General features: G+C 45.8%; 6 protein-coding genes across 6 annotated transcripts; 3 read left to right on the top strand and 3 right to left on the bottom strand.

Annotated features, from left to right (window-relative positions):
- Positions 1–443: 443 nt before the first annotated feature.
- Positions 444–1,400, top strand: Triagg1_1610 (uncharacterized protein; the record flags this gene model as incomplete). Its single annotated transcript, XM_062895700.1, has 1 exon — positions 444–1,400. One exon carries the CDS (start codon positions 444–446, stop codon positions 1,398–1,400), a length of 957 nt encoding a protein of 318 aa, XP_062759149.1.
- Positions 1,401–5,078: 3,678 nt separating this feature from the next.
- Positions 5,079–5,671, top strand: Triagg1_1611 (uncharacterized protein; the record flags this gene model as incomplete). Its single annotated transcript, XM_062895701.1, has 2 exons — positions 5,079–5,602; positions 5,662–5,671. The coding sequence occupies 2 exons, from the start codon at positions 5,079–5,081 to the stop codon at positions 5,669–5,671; spliced, it is 534 nt and encodes a 177-aa protein (XP_062759150.1).
- A 1,016-nt stretch (positions 5,672–6,687) lies between these two features.
- On the bottom strand, positions 6,688–8,716 carry Triagg1_1612 (transcriptional regulator family: Fungal Specific TF; the record flags this gene model as incomplete). Its single annotated transcript, XM_062895702.1, has 3 exons — positions 6,688–7,129; positions 7,189–7,658; positions 7,709–8,716. The coding sequence occupies 3 exons, from the start codon at positions 8,714–8,716 to the stop codon at positions 6,688–6,690; spliced, it is 1,920 nt and encodes a 639-aa protein (XP_062759151.1).
- Positions 8,717–10,253: 1,537 nt separating this feature from the next.
- On the bottom strand, positions 10,254–10,964 carry Triagg1_1613 (uncharacterized protein; the record flags this gene model as incomplete). The annotated part of the gene is made up of 3 exons (XM_062895703.1): positions 10,254–10,416; positions 10,502–10,767; positions 10,836–10,964. 3 exons carry the CDS (start codon positions 10,962–10,964, stop codon positions 10,254–10,256), a joined length of 558 nt encoding a protein of 185 aa, XP_062759152.1.
- Positions 10,965–12,265: 1,301 nt separating this feature from the next.
- Triagg1_1614 (uncharacterized protein) lies at positions 12,266–13,876 on the bottom strand (the record flags this gene model as incomplete). The annotated part of the gene is made up of 3 exons (XM_062895704.1): positions 12,266–12,989; positions 13,045–13,681; positions 13,741–13,876. The coding sequence occupies 3 exons, from the start codon at positions 13,874–13,876 to the stop codon at positions 12,266–12,268; spliced, it is 1,497 nt and encodes a 498-aa protein (XP_062759153.1).
- Positions 13,877–17,522: 3,646 nt separating this feature from the next.
- On the top strand, positions 17,523–20,099 carry Triagg1_1615 (CAZyme family GT4; the record flags this gene model as incomplete). The annotated part of the gene is made up of 8 exons (XM_062895705.1): positions 17,523–17,630; positions 17,763–18,148; positions 18,218–18,498; positions 18,570–19,029; positions 19,082–19,191; positions 19,251–19,315; positions 19,391–19,452; positions 19,514–20,099. 8 exons carry the CDS (start codon positions 17,523–17,525, stop codon positions 20,097–20,099), a joined length of 2,058 nt encoding a protein of 685 aa, XP_062759154.1.
- Positions 20,100–20,178: the final 79 nt, after the last annotated feature.

Here is a 20,178-nt window from a genome sequence, read left to right on the forward strand (position 1 = left end):
GTCAAGTGGCAACGTTCAAGCCGATCATTCCCTCCAACATCGCCAAAATATCCTCCTCAAGCCCATTCAGGAAGTCGAAAACTTCAACAGACTTATTAACCCATGCATTCATAAGGGGTTCCAAGTTGGACCGGGCGTGGTTTTGTGGGCCGAAGATGCCGGGCCCTGAATTGGTCGGATTAGGTCGGATTAGGTCGGGACAAGAGACGGGGAGCGGGATAGGCGGGTGAACAATGACAAATATGGAGCATTCGAGAGGAAATCCGAAGTGACGATGTTACATTAGTGTTGTTGCATGTTATGAAGTCTAGATATAGATAATATGGTTCAGATTTGGGTATATATGGGCGACCATCTCCCTTCATCATGAGACTTCAATCATCACTTGCATTCAAGCAAACACTTTATATCAATCAGTACAACAGCAACAAAATTCTACCACAATGGCCACACAAGAAACCGCAAAGACTCTATATCTTGATGCAGACGGCATCAAATATGCATACCGACTCATCGGAAATTCCACCTCAAAGAGTCACCCAGTTCCTTTGCTGATGCTCAACCATGTTCGGGCCACCATTGACACATGGGATCCTGAAGTTATCAACAATTTTACTGCGTCTGGTCGGCAACTTATAACGTACGATTATGCCGGGATAGGACACAGTCAGGGCAATATTGCGCCATCCATCAGGGGTTTTGCTGTTAATCTGCTTGCCTTTCTCAACGTGCTACTCCCATCCTTGCACACTCAGCAGGTGGATATTCTTGGATTTTCCATGGGCGGTTACGTTGCTCAACAGTTTGCTTTGGATGCTCCAAACCTGGTTAACAAATTGGTTCTCTCCGGTACTGGCCCTAGCCTTGGGCCGGGCGTTGAGCGGCCAATGAATGAGGTGCAATCTACAGTCTTCAACCCAACTCCAGGGCTGCCAACAATTGAAGCATTCTTCCCATCTTTCACGACCGGTAATGAGGGACAAGCTTGGTTCAATCGAAGCTTCGGTGCACGAGAAGGCGTTGCTGGGAAACATGGAGAACCTGAGATTGCGGGCTTCACAACTGGAGAATCTCTAGTCAATCTCACACAGGCTTACCTGACTTGGGACGCTGATCCAGTCCCCTATTCTCTATTGCAAACTATACAAAAGGATGCCCTAGTTACTTCTGGAGACAATGATCTTATCGTTCCGTCGCAAAATTCCTTTGTTCTTGCCCGACAATTGCCACGAGCCAACTTCGTTATGTTTCCCAGCAGTGGCCACGGCCATCTGTTTCAATATGCCGGCTATTTTACAAAGGTCGTTGGCGAATTTTTGGATGGTCATCTGCCGACGGCTCCATTCTCAGCTGGCCGAGCTCCTCCGTTCGGAACATATGGAGAAATCAACGGCGCTTAATTACTAGGTATCACATGGATTTGCTGCTCCGCCAGTTTCATAGCACCCCGGGCAACACTTTACTTTTCATAGACAGTTTCAATTAGATTTCTATAGATATCTCTATATAGCTTTTACTCCATAATTGTATCCTTCAAACCGTTTCTTGTGAATAGCTCTTATCAACATATATGACCGAGACATACTATATGCGTCCAAACATGGAAAGCTACAAGATACCAGTTACCATTCGTGCGTCGATTAGTTGAACATAGAACGCTAAAAGAGTTTGCCCGTTATCCTCATACAAATGGAGTGAGTGAGTGACTTACTGGCCGCCCTCCATCTCTTGCTTATTATGTTCAGGGCGTCTTTGATAGCTCTACATGATGCTGCAGTGCTGGGATCCCCTGTTCTCGAATATTCCTGAGCGTATAATACGGCTCCCCGATAGATCGCCTCTAGACAAAGTGGCGTGATTTCCTCCGCGGCGCAACTATTCGTGGCGATTATTGTATTAGCTAATCCAAGCATACCAACAGCAATCTCATGCTTAAAATCTTGTGATATAAAGTTATCTGTCGATGTGAGTGGCTTTTTGCCAGGTGCATATCTTTCTTTATCGTGTAGAAGCAATCGAGCAATGAAGGTCTGTCAGCCAAATCAATACCCTCATTAAGGATATGGATTTGGTACTTACCTGTAGCAGATAGTTGAAGGGCTACATACAGCAATGCCACGAAAGCGACCTTCTTCCAACGAAACATTTGTCAATGCAACAAGAGTATCATCTAATACTTTTACATCGTTTTGCCAAAACTCTTCTGAAACAGGGAATTCATGTATGCTACGAAACACCCTACCCAGAAGAACTGCGGCTTGCGCAGTCAGGGAGAAGCGGCCCATTGACGTGGTCGGTGGCTCAAACAGCCTACGAACCGGAGCATCGGTCTCTCCCTAAGCCGTCATAAGCCATCAAATTTATATCTTTTTGCACAACTCAGTATTCTTACATTTTCCTCCCATATGGTGTCGTCAATGGGTAACAAGCTGTTACTACTGGGATCTGTTGTGAGAAAGGCTCTATCGGCGCTACCAAGGCTTATAAAACTATTAACAGTCAGCCTGAGGGGTCATTCTTCCATGTTTGACACAAACCATCAAAAGTCTCTCGAGGGAATAGTACGACAGGAAATCCCCAACAGTAACAATTGAAGGGATATATATACTGACCGATCCAAGACCAGAATGGTCCACCAGCTCCTACGTCGCTCTTCTGACTCGGTAATACTAAAAGCCTCTTCTGAATACTGTTCCACTGCTCTGTGAATACCTAACGCACTCCCATAGCGTATACAATAACCCACTGTTAAGTATGCCGCAGGGTAAATAGAGTGCCCAATCTCGTATACAGCAACGAGGATGATGGCTTGGAGTACGCGCAATTCCAAAACACAAGAGTGTTCGGCTTCAAGTAGGCTGTTTTTTATCGCATAATATGCACCGCACCGTGGTCCTTCATCTTCTAATGGGGTTGCTAATAGCTTCATTGACGCAACAAGAAGCGTGTTTGTCGGTCGTTGAGGAGCCAATGGGTTTAACACTCTCTCCTTAAACCCTCTTTTCGATAAAAATGGTATCGCTGGATGAATAGTTGTAAAATATTTGCCTACAAATGCTCTATCAGACGCATCATGACCAATGTAGCTCAAGAGCGGATCGCCGAGGCTTAATTCTAGTTCTGGTAGCCGATTCAAGGAGCGCTGAAAAAGAACAGAGTCAAGGAAGAACACTACAGGGAAGCTTTCTTCATTCTCTTGAGCAACTTTCGACGGCGATCTAGATGGGGCAAGTGTTATGGGTGCTTGGTCATTTCCCACGGTGCCCACGGTGCCGGTATAGATGCATTCCCTCCCATATCTGACCGTTAGTGTATTAGAATTCGACTCTTCATTTAGTCCCCCAGCCTACTCCGCGGTTTTCACTTACCGCACACACGCAGAGCATCGAGGCTTCTCTCGGTCGCATCGCTTCTTTGACCTTTGACACTGTGAACAAGACGGGCGCATGCGTGGAATAATCACGCGAGCCTCATTATCCGCGCTCATTGCTTGAATCGAACAAAAGACCCTGTTGAAAGACCCAAAGAATATGCCGGGACAATCCCGATGGCTGCTGCAGTGCAAAAAGAGACCGTTGGAAGTGCTCCAGTAAATGAGTGAGTCAAAGGAGGGTCACGCTGAGGCAGGTAAGTAACCAGCACAGAATCTCTTCAGCCTCGAACCAAATGCATAGATGATACTACGTTGGAAAAGGAAGATTATAAAGCCGAATGGCGGACAGAGCGCAGAGCTGTTCATCGCTAGCTGAACTGTGCAAATCCAACCTATAAGCTCAGAGTTTACATTTGTACATAATTATATCACGTGAATTTTTTTTTTTACTCGCACATTACAATACTTCAAAGAGGACAGGCACCCGCTGGACGCGACACTGGTGTTGAAAATTGCAATTTTTTTAGGTTGTCTGTGGTCTCCATCATGCAGAGTGGAGATGGCAATCACCAGCATTCGTACAGTCAGGGCTTCTTTGGTAATCGGGCTGGTGACCTCTGAAGAGTTGGTATGAAACACTAATACTGGTTACCAATGCTAGATGGAGATGTTTCTTATTCTTTTTCTTGACTGCTGCCGATCCAATGAGACGGGAGCGTCTACAATCGTATTGTAGTCGACAGACCATACCGGCTGCTCTGCGCTTCACCGCTATACCCAATCTCACGCAGGCTGGCTACGAGATGCAAAAACTTTCAACATGACGGAACGCTACAAATCGGGCGTAACAGAATGCAAGGAATCGCGACAAACTTGTAGGGGTAGTCGATTGGTAATACTACGTGATTGGTGGCGATTAAGGCGGCGGGATTTATAACGTTGTCCCGTCCGGAGTGCGGTGTTATCCAGGCGAAAGCCAATACCCAGAGGCGAGCACTAACCAGCCATGAGATTCCACCGAGTCTCTTGTCGGACGACAGTCGGAATAGTCGGAGCGGGGCCGCACTCACTAGACAATGGAGCCAGAGAATATGTAATCTGCTGACAGCGCAGGGTCGCCTTGAAAACAAAAAAGACAAAGAAATACCATCTTGTGCTCCGTTACGCCAGAGCTGATCCATGAATGAGTTGAAGAAAGGAGCCTAGATGTCGTAAGTATATGGCCGCTTTATTGGGCCAAGGGCCACAAAGGCTGCCTAGATTCACCTTGGTTCAGCTTACCCGATGTTATATTGCTAGGTAATTTTGGATGAAGTAAATAAAAATCATTCAGTTAGTAAAACTCTAAGAAGCTCAATGAGATGCCGATCACGAGTTCAACCACTGGTAGACTCTAGAGATTCAACGACGAGAATTGATGAAACCACATGCAAGCTGACATGAGGTACTGAGCAACTGGCGGGAGAGGCACAGTGGGGGCGACTGGTCATGAACTATTAGTGGGTAAGGGCGACAGTCGTCCGTAGAGATGGAGCACCAAAGGCCATGACTCGGAGAGTTTGGAGGCATGTGGAGCGAAGCATCCAGTCTACACAATGAAGGGGGAGGTTAACACGGAAAGCAGTGTCCGCTCGACAGAGCAAGAATATATACAACAAGCAATACTATGACCTTTTAACCGGTATCCAAGTATTTGCAATACAAGATGGATCAAACGTACAGGTCACTTGCAGACTGCATCCTCAGCAAGTGGGAGGAAAAGAAAGCAAAAGCGGCTACCGCCAACGGCACAAAGAATTCGACGCCTCGACTCATAGTGGCAGTAGCAGGCCCTCCCGGCTCCGGAAAGACAACAATAGCCAACAAGGTTGTTGACATCATTAATTCCTTACCATCAAAAAGCCCCAAAACTATTGTGGTATCTGCCGACGGATTCCATCTTCCACTTGCCGCTCTGCGAAAACTACCCAATGCTTCGGAAGCCCTTGCTCGCCGGGGAGCGCCCTGGACTTTTGATGGCCATGCCGCAGTGAGCCTGGTTCGAAAGCTCAAAACAAGCACACGCACCCAGCCGGTTCTCGCGCCTACTTTTGACCATGCAATCAAAGATCCGGTGTCAGATGGATTACTCATAGAGGCAGATGTGGATGTATGCATCTTGGAAGGCAATTATCTTCTCTGTGATGAGCATCCGTGGGATGAAATCGCAGATCTTGTTGACGACAAGTGGTTTGTCCATGTGGAACCGGATTTAGCCTGTAAGCGAGTTGCATCACGGCATCTTGCAGCTGGGATTGAAACAACAATGGAAAGAGCAGTTCATCGAGCGAAAACAAATGATCTGGTGAATGGAGAGTATATTTTATCCAAAAGTAGGGGCAGATACGATGTGATGATAGAAAGCATAGAAATGAGAGCTTAGCATTGGATGTAAACTATAACAGAAAGGTACACCGCGCATATTGTCTACTGCGATATAGACAGCCAAAATTTAAATCGAAAGAAAGAGGTTGAAAGAAAGAGAAAAATGGATTGAAGAGGAAAGAGGAAATACATTGGAAGGTGCGTTATGGCCGCCGGTAACTATTATATGAATTCAGGATCTTTACCAAAGTACGTAGTCATCATGGGACAACTGGACTTCAAATGGCTTATGCCATTAGTGTGCAAACAGCTGGATCGATCATGAGATATAAATCGTCCGGGTGATAGCTTGTCATTCACGTTGATGCAGGATTATGCGTGATCGTGATGCTGAAGATATACAAGTATTGGGCGTCGAACCCGGAAGAAGTGATCAGGTCAGGCCCTGTTGTATTTAGCTACTGCATATAGAAGACAGGTAAAGATCACCCAGCATTGAGGTTGTCGGATATCGAGTCCGAAGCCAATCATTGTAAGCTTCCTATCTCTTGGGAGTGGCGAAGGTTTAGACCTATAGGATTTTGTTTGTCCCCTCCCTTCCATTGAGCCAAAGAACTGACATTCTGCGGAATCCCTTTTCTCGGGTGACTGTCGACCTTGGAGTGGACACAGTCCCTAAGCTAAGGTACATGTACTGTCAATTCTAGCGCGACACGGCATCACCTCCAATTCTGGAGCCCATGTCATCAAATCCTCATCCTCTTTCAGTATCATAAAAAATTCATGATTGAAAATTGTTTCAAATTAACCAGATCGTCCCCGATTAGTCGGGGCGTATCACTACCAACGTGGTATACCCTTAGTTTTGTTGAAAGAAAACAATATCTAGTGGCCTTTTGGGCACGGAAATGGAGGATAATGCTTTCATGCGCTCGGTATTATGTTCAAGTCTATATTCCATTGAGAAAATCCATCCAAGAATCATCATGTCCCTTGTCAGCAGTATCGAAAAGCGTGTTGGGCCACATCATGGAGAAAACCGCGTTCATCTGATCGTTTGAGTCTACCCCAGACATCATTTGTCTATCCCCATGTGCATTGGAAGCCTGACAGTAGATTGCGCTATGAAGGCCATCAACGTCTTCTGATTGGAGAACGGGGGGCTCTTCCGAGTTGACATCCTCGGGAAGAGGCATCGGTGTATTGAGATGGGCTCCGCAGAGGCTAACAATAACTTGGTGGCATCGTCTGGCGCTTGGATTTACTGGTACCAAGGCCGCAATAACTTGTAAAGAGGTAACAATTTGATCACGCCAATCTGGTGCGTGTGAGGAAGAAGATTCATTTTGCAGGCAGATACAAGGGATCAAGGCAGCCTGGAAAAGGAAATATCTGGCTTGTGAGTTAGCAGAGGACTCTCATTTAATCTCAGTCACCAGAGAATAACTCACAATGCATACCACGCGAAGAGACGGATGTGGTCATTTGCAGCCCAGAATGCACTGATTGACAGTATGCTCTGTTTAGCATCGTCCAAGCATCTCTCGTAAGCCTGGAGTGATTCTGGACTCGAATTGTCCTGACGACCGCTGCGCGCGAATAAAGCTCGCCGGATGACAAAAGGGCGGTACATGATCATGCGAAAGTTTCGCCATCTCCATTGCATGACGGAGTGGGAAAAGATAAAATTAGGGGGTATGGCCGCTGTTTCTGAAAAGTAGGACGGCGTCTTTTCCGCCCACGATCCTAGGCACCGAGCTTCTAACTGGAGTAGCTCTCGAGCACTGGGCAAAGGTTTCGAGATAATTCGGATATATATTGGGTTTGTGGCGATGAACAATCTTGCCTGCGTTCGTACCGCCGTGTAAACAGAGATTTCCTCTGGATCAGAAGGATACGAGCTAGACATCGCAGTGAGGTCCTGCAAGAGTCAGTGTCGCCGACGAGATTAAGGCTTTGGGATAATATCACCTTGTCATGAACATTCATGGGAAGCGCTATGTCAACACCGTCGAACGGGCACACTTGCGGTCGACCAAACGTGATGGTAGCACCAATGTCGAATATGCTCAGCGTCCACCAAACTCTGCGTCGGATCTCCATGCTTAAAGGCGGGATTTTCCATCCTTGAAAATCCTTGTGCAGTCCAAGTGCCATAGCCATTCTGGCCGCCAATCCCGAGTAACTATACGCAGAATTCGGCTTATCTCTCTTTTGTTGATAGTTGGAAATTAAAGTCAGGGCTTGGACCATTGTTAAGCTCCCAACTTCAAGTATGTCAAATGTGAGGAGAGATTTGGTGTGCTGAAAAAGATCTAAATCTAGATTATTTAGATCTGTTGCTGTCGTATACACTCCAAGGGCTGCCATAACATAGGCTAAGATATACCAAGATCCGCCGTTAGGCCTTCGAATGACTTCGGAATACTGAGCTCGGAAAGTTGGTTCGTGGACAATGGGATAACTGAGGTGATATATTCTGAAATAGGCATCGATCATAGTGTCGGCTATGTGTTTGTTCATGTTGGGGAGCGTGATTAGGGAAACGCGGGGATCAGTCTCGACGGTTGAATGGCTTTGCGCATTTCGATATTCCACCGGCTCTAAAAGGCGTAGAAAAGCGGCTCCTGACGCGATTCCGAGATAACCACTCCGCTGCTCCGAGACCGTTAGAGATGCCATGCCATCTAGAATCTGTCTGGTTTCATTCAAGTCGCTTGCAGTCGAAATTCCTGGAGAATCTTGCTGAACAGCCCCATGCTCATTCCAACCAAAGTCGCCTGTTGACGGAGGGCTTTCAAATTCGTCATCTTGAGGCTTATCAGAACTCTCAACTTGTTCTGAGGCCCCCAAAATTTCCTGGGTAGTTGAGCCATCACCAAAAACTTTCTTTGAAGTATTCGCATTGAGCGTGGAATCTGAGGCCAAATCATCATGGATACCAAGAACTGATGGCTGTTGCAAATGTGATACGTCCATGGATAAGTCGATATTGATGGATTGTCTGGTATCTGACACAACGTCAATCTTATCTGAGCCTAATCCTGAATGATCATGTTTGTTATGAGCCAATTCACTAGCCTCAGATAGCTGGTTGGGTGAAGCAAGTACGTTAGTAGATCCTTCGCTTAACGACGTTTGCGGTGGGAGCGCAGCTCTTAGTTGTCTGATCAAAGCCTCCGCTTGCTCTAATCTTTCTTCTACTTCCGTTAAGTGCCTATTGGATATACGTTAGAACAAACACGGTGCTGTCGTGAACTCTCAGCAAACATGCTACTCGCCTCCTCGTAAGTGGAGTCCTCGAATGTTTTTCGTATAGGCAATGTCTTCTGTATCTCAGGCACATGTTACATGTGGGGATCCCCTTGTTGCATTTCGATTTCCTCCGGCGGCATTCTTTGCATGCTTGGTCGGCATATCCAAGAGGCTGGGGTAATCCCAGGGGCATTAGACCAGGGGAATCCATTGAGATGGATGAGTATGATGGCGAAGATGATCTGGACTGATTATGACTATGTAAGACTGTTATGCTGAGTCTCTGGTGGCTGTTTCCAGATCGAAAGCAGAGCAAAGAGTAACCATGGAACTTCCGATGCTCAGGAAGAACAATGTCCCGTGATGCTGCTGCGGAGATGGAAAAGTCATCCCCCACATGGCGAATATTTAGTCATGTTTGGATTTCATGGCTAGTACGAGCAGTAGAATGCCGTGGGCTAGTTAGCTTACAAGAGTGCCCCTAGCGGTAATAAAGAGTTGTAGTGGCAAATGGATTGTATGTCGGAACATCTTTACGTCAGTTATATAACATTAAATCAAATTCTAGGTTTATCGTTTGTTCAAGACTAGTTGAGTCAGGCATTGCGCAAAGATCTTGATTATATAGCGGATGCGTACGAGCCAGACAGAGCACCTATGCCGTACAGCATGACTTCTCCGCGTTTCCAAGACGCTACTAGAGCGCACTAATGTACTTAACGTACCGCAATTAGGATGCAGCAGTAGGAAATTTTACAGCCAAACTCTAGCTTCTAATTCACTGTAGCGTCAAGTGCCTGCACAGTGTATCTATCAATTAATGGCCCATAGAGTGAGCCGTATATAATTTCTTCTTGGATAAATTCGAATCACAAAGTATGTTTTCACACTAGGCGATGAAGTTTCTATGATCGTCGTGAAGTGTATGATGAAGTATATGATCATTTTGTGAATAGGTTAAAGAGGAGTGAATATAGAAGGAACGGCGCTGCCACCACTGAACGCTTTAAGAATATGAAGGTATGTGATCCCACAAATAAAGGCATTTCGCGTAGCGATAAGTAAATCGTCCTCAGTTCCCTTTTGAGTCGCCGAATAAATGTTTGTATGATTCTCGACTCGTTATTCTTTCCCACCATGCACTCAGATGGGGCCGAGAGTCCAATAAGGTTGGATAGACGGTTCTAACCAGATGGTGCATATAAGGGACAAAGAACAGATCGACCACCGTCAATTTCTAAATTTTATCAGTTTCCCTTTCTCATCCCGTTCTCCTGAAGGGGAAGCTTTTCAGGCCGTCACTTACGTCTCCTGCCATGAAATGTTGATCTGTAAGTCTCTTGTCTAACAAGCCAACGGCTCGCACAACGCCCTCTCGAAGGAGCTTGCATTTTTCAACATCAGTCTCACCGTTAAACCACGACCTAACACAAAAGACAATGTTAGTAAAAAATGAAATTTAAAGCTTTTCTATTCAATTGGTGGCGTGGGTGTTCGGAAAGGACATACGGCTTAAACAGCTCTTCAAATACTAGCTGATTGGCGCAGGCATCGAAGGATGTAAGTTCAATTGACGCTGCCTCTTCGAACTTGGCGACTGCAACAACGTTTGTTGGATCAGGGAGCAGCGAAGCAGACATATCACTGCTACCGTACGCCTGCGATAGATATCTTGCAATAGCGCGCGATTCAGTCAGCATCAAAGGAGGATCGTATGTGTCGTCCCGGATAAATGGCACAGCGCCGAAAGGATTGAGTACCACAATGTCTGGACGCTGAAAACTGTCAGTGAATGGTGGAATCGTAGCATTATTAATCTTTTTGTTCTATTATTGTATTATACCTTATGTTCAAATTTGGAAATATCAACCTCTCTGATATCCTTGATCTGGAGTCTAAGCTCGTGGATGGTAAGGAGCAGGCGTTGTGGGCAAGGCACCCTGGAATCAGTGAAGAGAGTAATCTGAGACATCGTGGCGTTGTATGGAAGTCTTTCTTCTATGCGGGCATTTACTTCGCATTGGTGTTACGATGGATTAAAACACTAGCAGAAAGGACGCTCATTTATATTTCCATCTGGAATTCACACGTAATTGATTCAGATGCCTTAAACTTACACGTCGCCCATCGCATCTCTAACCAACCCGCCTAAGTGCTTGTAAGGAGTATAGAGTAGGCAGATCGGGTTGACGTACAATCACTATTCCTGAATAGCCTCGCTGAACTGACGACTCCACACGCTGGTCATAACCTCCCAGCTCTTCTACCGCCAGCCTCATTGAATAGGCTACTATATTACGTGCGCATATTGCGAGCACAGTGCCTTTGTTATTAAAGTGGCTCAGTAGTTTGAGGCTTATCTACTCCGTACTGTATGGGTTCAACACTACCAGTTTATAATTGGAGGCATAATGCGGTAGCGTAACCCCTCTATTGGTGTATTTGTGGAAGCTGGTTGAATAGCATACTAGGTGGCTTGATTAAGTATCATATTCCGCGACTACTAATTGAACAGCTGAAAATAATTCAGAGACACCAGGACTAAGCAATTTTTTCCGAACAACAATAATAATTAATATAGTGGGCTTAGGGACTTTCAATCAGTCGATTTTGACCTTGATCTAAAGCACACCGCGGTAAATTAGAGGCACACGCGAGGAGAGGTAGAACGTGGAGATGGTTGGACTCACAGTTGTAATTGTCCATTCGGGGCTACTGCCTCTTGGTCGGTAAAAGAGACAAAATATCTTCTCGTTAGCGACTGGCTATCTCTCTGTTGCTCTTGAAGATTTCGTATTCACAAGACGCAGATCTTACAGCGCAATGACGTGCGAAGAGTGTCTGCGCTTCATGACCACTGGTGAATATTTGCTTCACATTGCGCTATAGAGGCCGAATTCGCTAGTTACACGAAACATGCACGGTTTAGACACTGAATTCACTAAGCAGTGGATGACTTCCAATAGCATCATATACCCTATTCTTGAATCAGCCTGTGGATGTTAGATGATGGGAACGTTGAGATCCTCAACGTCACATTTGATGCTAATCTTATTTTGTCATTCGTTTTCTTAGTTGCGATAACATTTTCGCCAGTATTTTTTGCTGGATATAGGGACAGTGAGCTTGGCGATGGTAGTGTCCCAAACTGACGCCTTGTTACTTCTCAAGCATGTAAGAATTGGTTGCGGTACATTTGCCACTGTTGTAAGCTCATTATCGGTGATTCTGAGGCATTTTACCTATCTTCTACATCATTTCTAAAGCGTGCTATTACTGAACAACGAATTGCTGGCTATGAGACTTGAAGAGCTTCGAGCTGTCCAGAAGCTTTCCTGTTGATGACTGATAGAAGTCAACTTGCAAGTTTTGCTCATCCAAGAAGCGAATAGTTGCATAACTGAAATCATCTGCGTAGGCGAATGCAGTGTACGAAGGTTTAGTACCGACGGCGGAGAGCCCCTCTATGTTACCGGCGCCGCCGGCGACGATGTACATCGGTGCTTTCGGGTTCGTCATACCGGCTGCATCAGCAGTGCCGTTAAATACTGGGGAAAATCTCTGAGAGTTGTGTACATGGCCAAAAACTCCAAGATCGACTCCGTATTTGTAGAACAGTCCTTCAAAAGCTGTCTGGCATGGTGCGCAGCCTGAGCCTCCGGTAGAGTACCATGGTCGATGACCTGCAACAATAAGCCACGGCGTAACGCTGCGATCAACAGAAGCAAGGTCCGACTCAAGAAATTGCAGCTGCTGGTTGGGAGCACCAAATGGTCCACCGTTGAGGCCGGCAGAGCCATCTGGGCCGTCCGGAGCATCAGCAAAATCTGTTTCCGTGTCGATCATGACAACATGCGCCATGCCGTATTCGAACGAAAACCAGAACGGAGGATTGGCAAGCTGCTGTGCTTTGTTTGCGTTGATCTTTGCGGTGTTGTTTGCTGAAGTTGAGGTAAAGACAGTGGGCATAGTCTTGCCAAATCGATTGATGAAATCGCTTAGTCGCACACAGTCAGTATCACAACGCCAAACGGAAGACTCCTGTTGCATACCTGAAGTTACGCTGCCCAGCACTGCAGAGTCCTGAGGTGTGTGGGATCTCCTGACAAGCAGCTTCGTGGTTGCCAGGACTGGCCATATACGGCTTGCGGCCAGAAATAGGAGCTAGTTGGGCGTAAAACTGCTCCAGAATTGCTTGATAGGCATTTTTTCCATCAAAAATGTTCTTCGGTGTCTCAATCCAATCATCAGCATAGGCCAGATCTCCGGGATGGATGACAAATTCATAGTCGTCGACTGTTTGAGCCAGGCGCTGAATGGTCGTGTGATTCAACGAAGGATCGATGGTTGGGATAGTATCACGCTTTGTTTGGTCATTTTGAATGGTATATCCATCGGGACCTACGACGCCCAAGTCAATAATAGCGTTGATGGAGAACGGAGTTTTATCTCCAGCGACACGGGGGCTGAAAAAGTGATCCACGCTTGAGTTGGTTGAGACGATCTTATAGTAGTATGTTGTGGCCGGTGATAGATTATTGAGAGTCACCACATTCGACCAAGTGCGCGATGATTCATATGTAACAGAGCTTTGCGAGCAGGTTTGCTGTGTCAAAGCTGTGACAGAATTGCCATATGCGACGCAAGGCTGGCTGAGTTGCTTATATGTGTTCCAGGCAATTGATACGCCTAGAGAAGATTTATTAGCATACATGTAGATTTGATCCGTGGTATCGATGCAAACATACTATTGGGCCCGTTAACGGCAATTCGTTGTTGCACTGGTGTTGTCAAGTCGGTTGGGATGGGAGGGTAGGTTGCTGCAGCAAAAGCGCCGGCTGCCAGGACTGGCAGAACTTTTACTGAACTGTAGGCCAACACCATTTTGACTTTAGCTAGTGTTCAACTAAAGGAATAATTGATGATGATATAGATGGGCTATTGATCATGAGAGGTAAGGTAGATACAGGTTCGACAGCAAAGGTTCGGTACCTATATATATTTCGTTAAGACAAGCACGCTCAGTTCGTAGTTGCTATATCCCATGGGATTTTTGTCATTAATAATTCCTCAACGGCCATAGGAGGATAGCAAAATGGCTATATATAGTGTGTTGAACACAGTCAAGTGGAAGCGTACGACAGCTATGCAGTAGCCACCCGGATGAGTTGTTCGTTGTGCCTCGGTTCCCTGCGACATGGTTCAGGCAAAAAGTACCTCAACTCTCTCCGAGTATCGTACTTATTGGAAGTATCGCGTGTTGAAAATTAGTACTATTGAGCCATGTCACGCAGACTCCACGGCCCCTGCGACCTCGCATTCGCCTAGCAATATATATGTCTGCATGCACAATGCTACATCCCGTAATATGCCCGTAGATCCCTACATTGCATCTGGATCGTAGACGAGGCGAATACGCTATGAGAATGAGATCTTTCCACTCGTGGGGCGACCGTGTGATGCTATTGGCGAAGCCGTTCAATCGGAAACACGGCTTGATCTAGATTTCCGCTTCATTCTTCTTAGGCGCCTTATTAGTGAGGTGATCCTCGGTAATTGATTTGGCTAGGCTTGCCCGTCTAAATCACGCACCAGCATCTGAGAGAGGTGCTGGCGGCTGGGAATAGTTACGATTGGGTTGTTACGGTGTTGGTAATTCACGAGTTTTTTTCTTCTTATCGGTGGTGTTCGTCTAGATAGCTCTAGTGTCGCTCTGGGACACAGACTCCAAGTGCATATTGACATACCTAAAGCCTCTTCGTTATACCAATTAGAGTTTTACGTTTACAAACCAATGAACCGTTTCTCTTAAAGCGACTTTCACCGCCCTGCATGTGCTTTTCGCCGGCAAAAGAGAGCCGTCCGCGGTTTCTGCGCAAGACTTGAAACGCAATACGTACGTTAGCGCAATACTCAATGGACTTAAATGAAAGGCTTCTCTGACCATCAGCCGATGTTAAAATCGCTGCTCCATTTCATCATTGCCTCTCAAGTAACCGTTTACGTACTAATACAGCCTGTAGTGAGCCCAATTATATAGCGGCTTACCGGAGGTTTGAGTGGGCGCCAGTTATTGATGCCAGAGTGAAGTATCTTACAGCATAACATGTTCTAGGGTTTCCCACATCGTCTACAGTGCTCGATTTTAAGGGGCTAGTTGAAGAAGAAGAGCAAGTTATTGGTGAGATCAGGGGCAAGGGGGATGATTACGACGAGATGCTCACTCGGGTGTTTCGGGTCCGGGTGGCGGAGGAAACCGCTGCAATACAAATAAAAAAGGAAGAATGTATCAGGTTCAGGTAACAATTTGGGAATGGGGGTTGGAGAAGACGTAGTGCATAAGATGCGTCTGGTAGGCTATGGAGGATCAATTGTCCGTTTCCTCCTCATATATAACTACTACCCATGCACCGTGAAGTGGGCTTCCATGGAGTCATTTACGATAGCTAGCGATCATCACGAGATGTATATCGATACCCGCCGACTGTGCTTTCTAGAGAGGGCTATTGATTCACCTTGAAAGGGATGGTACTCCATTCAAAGGTCCTACATATATTGGATTTTCCACCTTTCCTTCGACTCGTCGCTCATATAATAGAGCATTCCTACTCCACATTTGCTTCATAAAGTGCCCTTGATCCTCAATCCTAATTTTGTCTTATGTTAGATGAACACGGTAGCTACCATATCTTGGAACATCCCTCGCCAGGTTCCGATTCTGTTGTCTGACCATTTGATTGGAAAGATCGACTGCGTACCTATTCTCACATTTACCGACAGCGGAACATACAACAAATGGAGACAAGAGTCCCTAGAAATGGCTCTGGGGCAAATTAGTGGGGACCCATTGTGGCATAACTCGACTTGTAGCCGACTTCAATGTTGAGAAAAATCTTCACATCTACCAACCGTGCTTACCCCATATCTTTGAGGCATTGAATCAATTGGACCATAGTGGCGATGAGACATCTGGAGATTTTTTCAAGTCATTCAATTGGAAGATATCTTTTATGCAATCTGTAACGATGAGATATGACGAGCAGGATTGTCTCATGCCAAAGATTGGATTCACCGATCTACTCAGCTGGTGGGAGTTGAAGAATGAGGCGGCTAAATTTGGTCCAGTGAATCTAGTCGATGGTAAGTACTAATACTGCTTGCCTGAAGTTACCATACTATTTTAAAGAAATTATTTGCGAGATGTTTCAGCATCGGCGAAGAAAAATAAAGAGAGGGTCTTCTTGTCTCATCTTACGAGCTCAACCAATGGTCCGAAATTACGAAAGTCAATCTCTCTTGCGGCTATTGCAGAAATTCTCAAAAACAATTGGACAAGGAGGCTGGCAATTTACGGTTATGAATCCAGGCGGCTCAACAATTGCAGTTGGGGAGGCTCGCCAGCCAAACTGAAGAATGATTATCCCTGTATTTGACAACTATGAATGGAAATTCATTCATCTCGAAACTGACCCCTATGAGCAAGCTCCTCTGATATCATATGACTATAAAGCCAATTTGCGAAGCGTGGAGGCAAAATTTGGATCAGATGTGGCGATGCGGGCGGAAGCAGCCGCTGCTGTTACCAGTTGGTGGACTGACGAGAACTACAAGCGCCGGAGCTACACGGCATGATCTACTTGTATTCAGACGACAAATTCGAGTATATGAACCTTGGTGAGCTCTTGGAAGTCAATTGCGTAAGATGCATTTTTAATTACGCAAATGCAAAAATTTGATACTAATTACTGTTAATGGGAGCTCAAATGTTAACATAAATAGATTCAAGGTATCTTTGGTGGTGCGATAATAGCCGTCCAGCATGATGGTATGTGCATCACATGTTGCAGATGCATAGCCTCCGTGCCTCGGGCCTGCTTACACATGCCAAGCTTGCCACACCCAGCTGTTTTGATTCACATATACATAATTGCATCCTACGATAGCGACACCCGAAATGGGTGCAGCAGGAGTGTCTTCTAAACAGCAAGTTGTTTGATCATCTATTGTGGCGTTATGCGGAGCGAGAGAGTTCATTACCTCGTTAGGCCTTTATCTCGTCTTCAAACATATATATAGCTGGGGCTCTAAAAAGAGCTTATTTTTAAAAGGCTGGAGACATCCGCATGTACTTGAATGTTTGATGTCATAATGATGCCACTACAAGATCTCGTACCTTCATGTAGGAATCTCTCGACACGGTACTCGATCTCATCGCACCATCTCCAGATGTTCAGCTGCGACAATCCACGCCACGCAATCATTCATATCCTATAGAAGCTAGCCATTAAATTTCGGAGATTCGAGTATAAATTTGCTCTCCATCCCCGAATTGAATTCGATCTTTTTTGGCTGCTTGTTTTGGCTAAATTTGATTGAGCACAATACACCTGGACAGAGGCCCCCAAGCTGGCCTCACATCATACTTATCCATCGTATAATTAACCATACATCCCACTTATAAGCCCAAGGCTTTTTGAATTTGGAAACAATTCTTTTTATAACAAAAAACGACAATAGAAAAAAAATCAAGATGAGTGACGCGTCTAGTCAAGAGTTTCACGCCAGCGCTTCGCTTCGTCGCAAGTCGCAAGCGGAAAAACTGGTCGAGAAAGAAGGATGTTTCGGCCTTAGCCTGACTGTCAGTCTCCGCCGTGAGCTTCATACGATCAATTTCGAAGGGCGCCCAAAAGAATATTTGATGTTTTTTTTTCTCACCAAGAAGAAGAAGAAGAGCAAAACAGTTCTTCAGTAGCTAACCTGAGTTTTTTAGCCCATATACATTGGAATATCAGCTACATCAGCCGGGTACAAAGAGTATTTGGTTTCCTTTGCTGTTCGTGATGCTACGTACCTACTTGATTTCGCGATTAAAAAGATATCAGCACCAGAAGGCTCAAATGGTCGTGATTTCCTTGCCGACTACATCATCAAGTCAATCAGGTGGTACGAGCATAACACTTTCGTTAAAGCAGTTGGCGCCGGCCTTCCCCATGCGTTGCAGACGATGAGTCCAACACTTTGCTCTCGTCTTTGGCTGGAATTGGACATTGTTCCTCTTGTTATTCAGCAGCCTCATGAACATACAGAGAGGATAAGTCTCTGGCTTACCAAACGAGTGGACGAACAAGCCGATTCAATGGCGCGAAAATGCATCATGTAAGTTATGTTACCTGATCAAGGATTTGTCTGCATAAATCTGGTCGCACAAAAGATTGACTATTCTAGGAACTTTGGTCCTTCGTTGGCACCTCTTTTACATGTTGCATGGCGTGGTATTGTAGAAGTTGATGCATCATTCCAAGCACCGCTCATCTCGGTCGATGATTACAAAACCACATGCAACTCCGCGACTTGGGCAGCAGTGATGCATTATGCAAAAAATCTACGAAAGCATAAGACCAAAATTGCTTTCTTCAGCAGCACTCCTCAAGGTGGCGGCGTTGCATTGATGAGGCACGCTCTCGTGAGACTTTCTCGTGTGTTAGGAGTAGATATCCGCTGGTATGGTATGTTGTTTATCCCAACAAGCACCAATTTCTGTTACACACACTATGATACGAATTAAAAAACACTTTAGTTCCAAAACCTCACCCAGGAGTGTTTCGAATCACCAAAAATATCCACAATACGCTGCAAGGAGTAAGCTCTGATGGCGAATTCATCTCTGCGGACGAAAAGAACGCCATAGTGGACTGGATTACCGACAATGGCAAACGATATTGGTTCTCCGACGGCGGGCCATTGTGCCGACCCGACAAAGGTGGCGCAGATGTTGTTATTATTGACGATCCTCAAATGCCCTGTCTCATTCCGCTCATCAAGAAACTTACGCCATCGCGGCCAGTATTTTACAGATCGCATATCCAGATTCGAACGGACTTGATCAAAGTCGCTGGCTCACCTCAAGCAGATATTTGGGACTTTCTCTGGCAAAATATCAAGCAAGCCGACTTATTCGTTAGCCACCCGATTCCTTCTTTTGTACCCCATAATGTACCTAAGGAGAAGGTATTGTACATGCCTGCAACGACCGATTGGTATGTACCGCGTCATAAAGAAAGAAAGAACGCCATACTAATGCTCATCTAGGCTGGATGGCTTGAATAAACCGATGGAAATCTGGGATACCGGATACTATGGCCATCTGTACAACGTTAAATGCCGCTCAGAGAGAATGACAGAGTTACAGTGGCCAAGAAGTGAGTAAATGCAGCACTCATCCTGGAAGTGCCTCCAATGTGTGCTAAATCCACTTTAGGGAGATATATAATCCAAGTATCCCGCTTCGATCCTGCCAAGGGGCTGCCAACGGTTGTTGATGCTGTGAGTATAACCAATATCATAAAACACCTCCATTTTTTTTTCTTGAGCTGACGAGGCCCGACTGTGGCATTTTAGTATGCTTGTTTCCGAGAGCAGCTAGAAAATCATGGTGGTGTCGCCATCCCCCAGCTCGTCATGTCAGTTTCCCCATCTGATAATTATGTTTCATGCGTGAATGCTAACTTTGTTCAAACAAAGCTGCGGCAATGCGTCCGTTGATGACCCCGATGGTATTGCCATTTACGACCAAGTAATGACGCAGCTAGAAACCCGATATCCCCACATCATGGGTGATGTGAGCGTCATGCGCTTAGATCCATGTGACCAGTTACTGAATTGTCTCATGGCAAATGCCCATGTCGTTCTTCAGCTTTCTACGTATGAAGGTTTCGAAGTCAAGGTCTCTGAGGCACTCCATGCTGGCCGCCCTGTCATTGCTACAAATGCCGGCGGGATACCCCTTCAGATCAAAGACAAAATCGACGGCTACCTCGTTGAACCGGGCGATTGGAAAGCAGTCGCTGGTCATTTGGTGGAGTTGTTTACGGATCTTAAATTACACGATCGAATGTCACAAGCCGCAAAAACCGGCGTTTCAGACGAAGTTTCGACTGTTGGGAATGCGTTATCTTGGTATTATCTGGCAATGAAATGGGCGCAGAAAGGGCCTAAGCTGGAACTGCTGGGGAATGAGCAATGGGTTAATGATATGGCCCGAAGTGAAGCTGGTCAGCCGTACACGGAAGGCGAAAACCGCTTACCGCGCAGCTTCGCTCAGTTGTAGTCATGCAGTATACGAGTCCAATATTGGAATTGCTATTTTCTCTTTAGTGAACGTGTTGGCTGGAATGAGAAGGACATCG

The sequence above is a fragment of the Trichoderma aggressivum genome (assembly GCF_033847375.1).
Source record: "Trichoderma aggressivum f. europaeum strain CBS 100526 chromosome Unknown scaffold_004, whole genome shotgun sequence".
Taxonomy (NCBI): Eukaryota; Fungi; Ascomycota; class Sordariomycetes; order Hypocreales; family Hypocreaceae; genus Trichoderma; species Trichoderma aggressivum.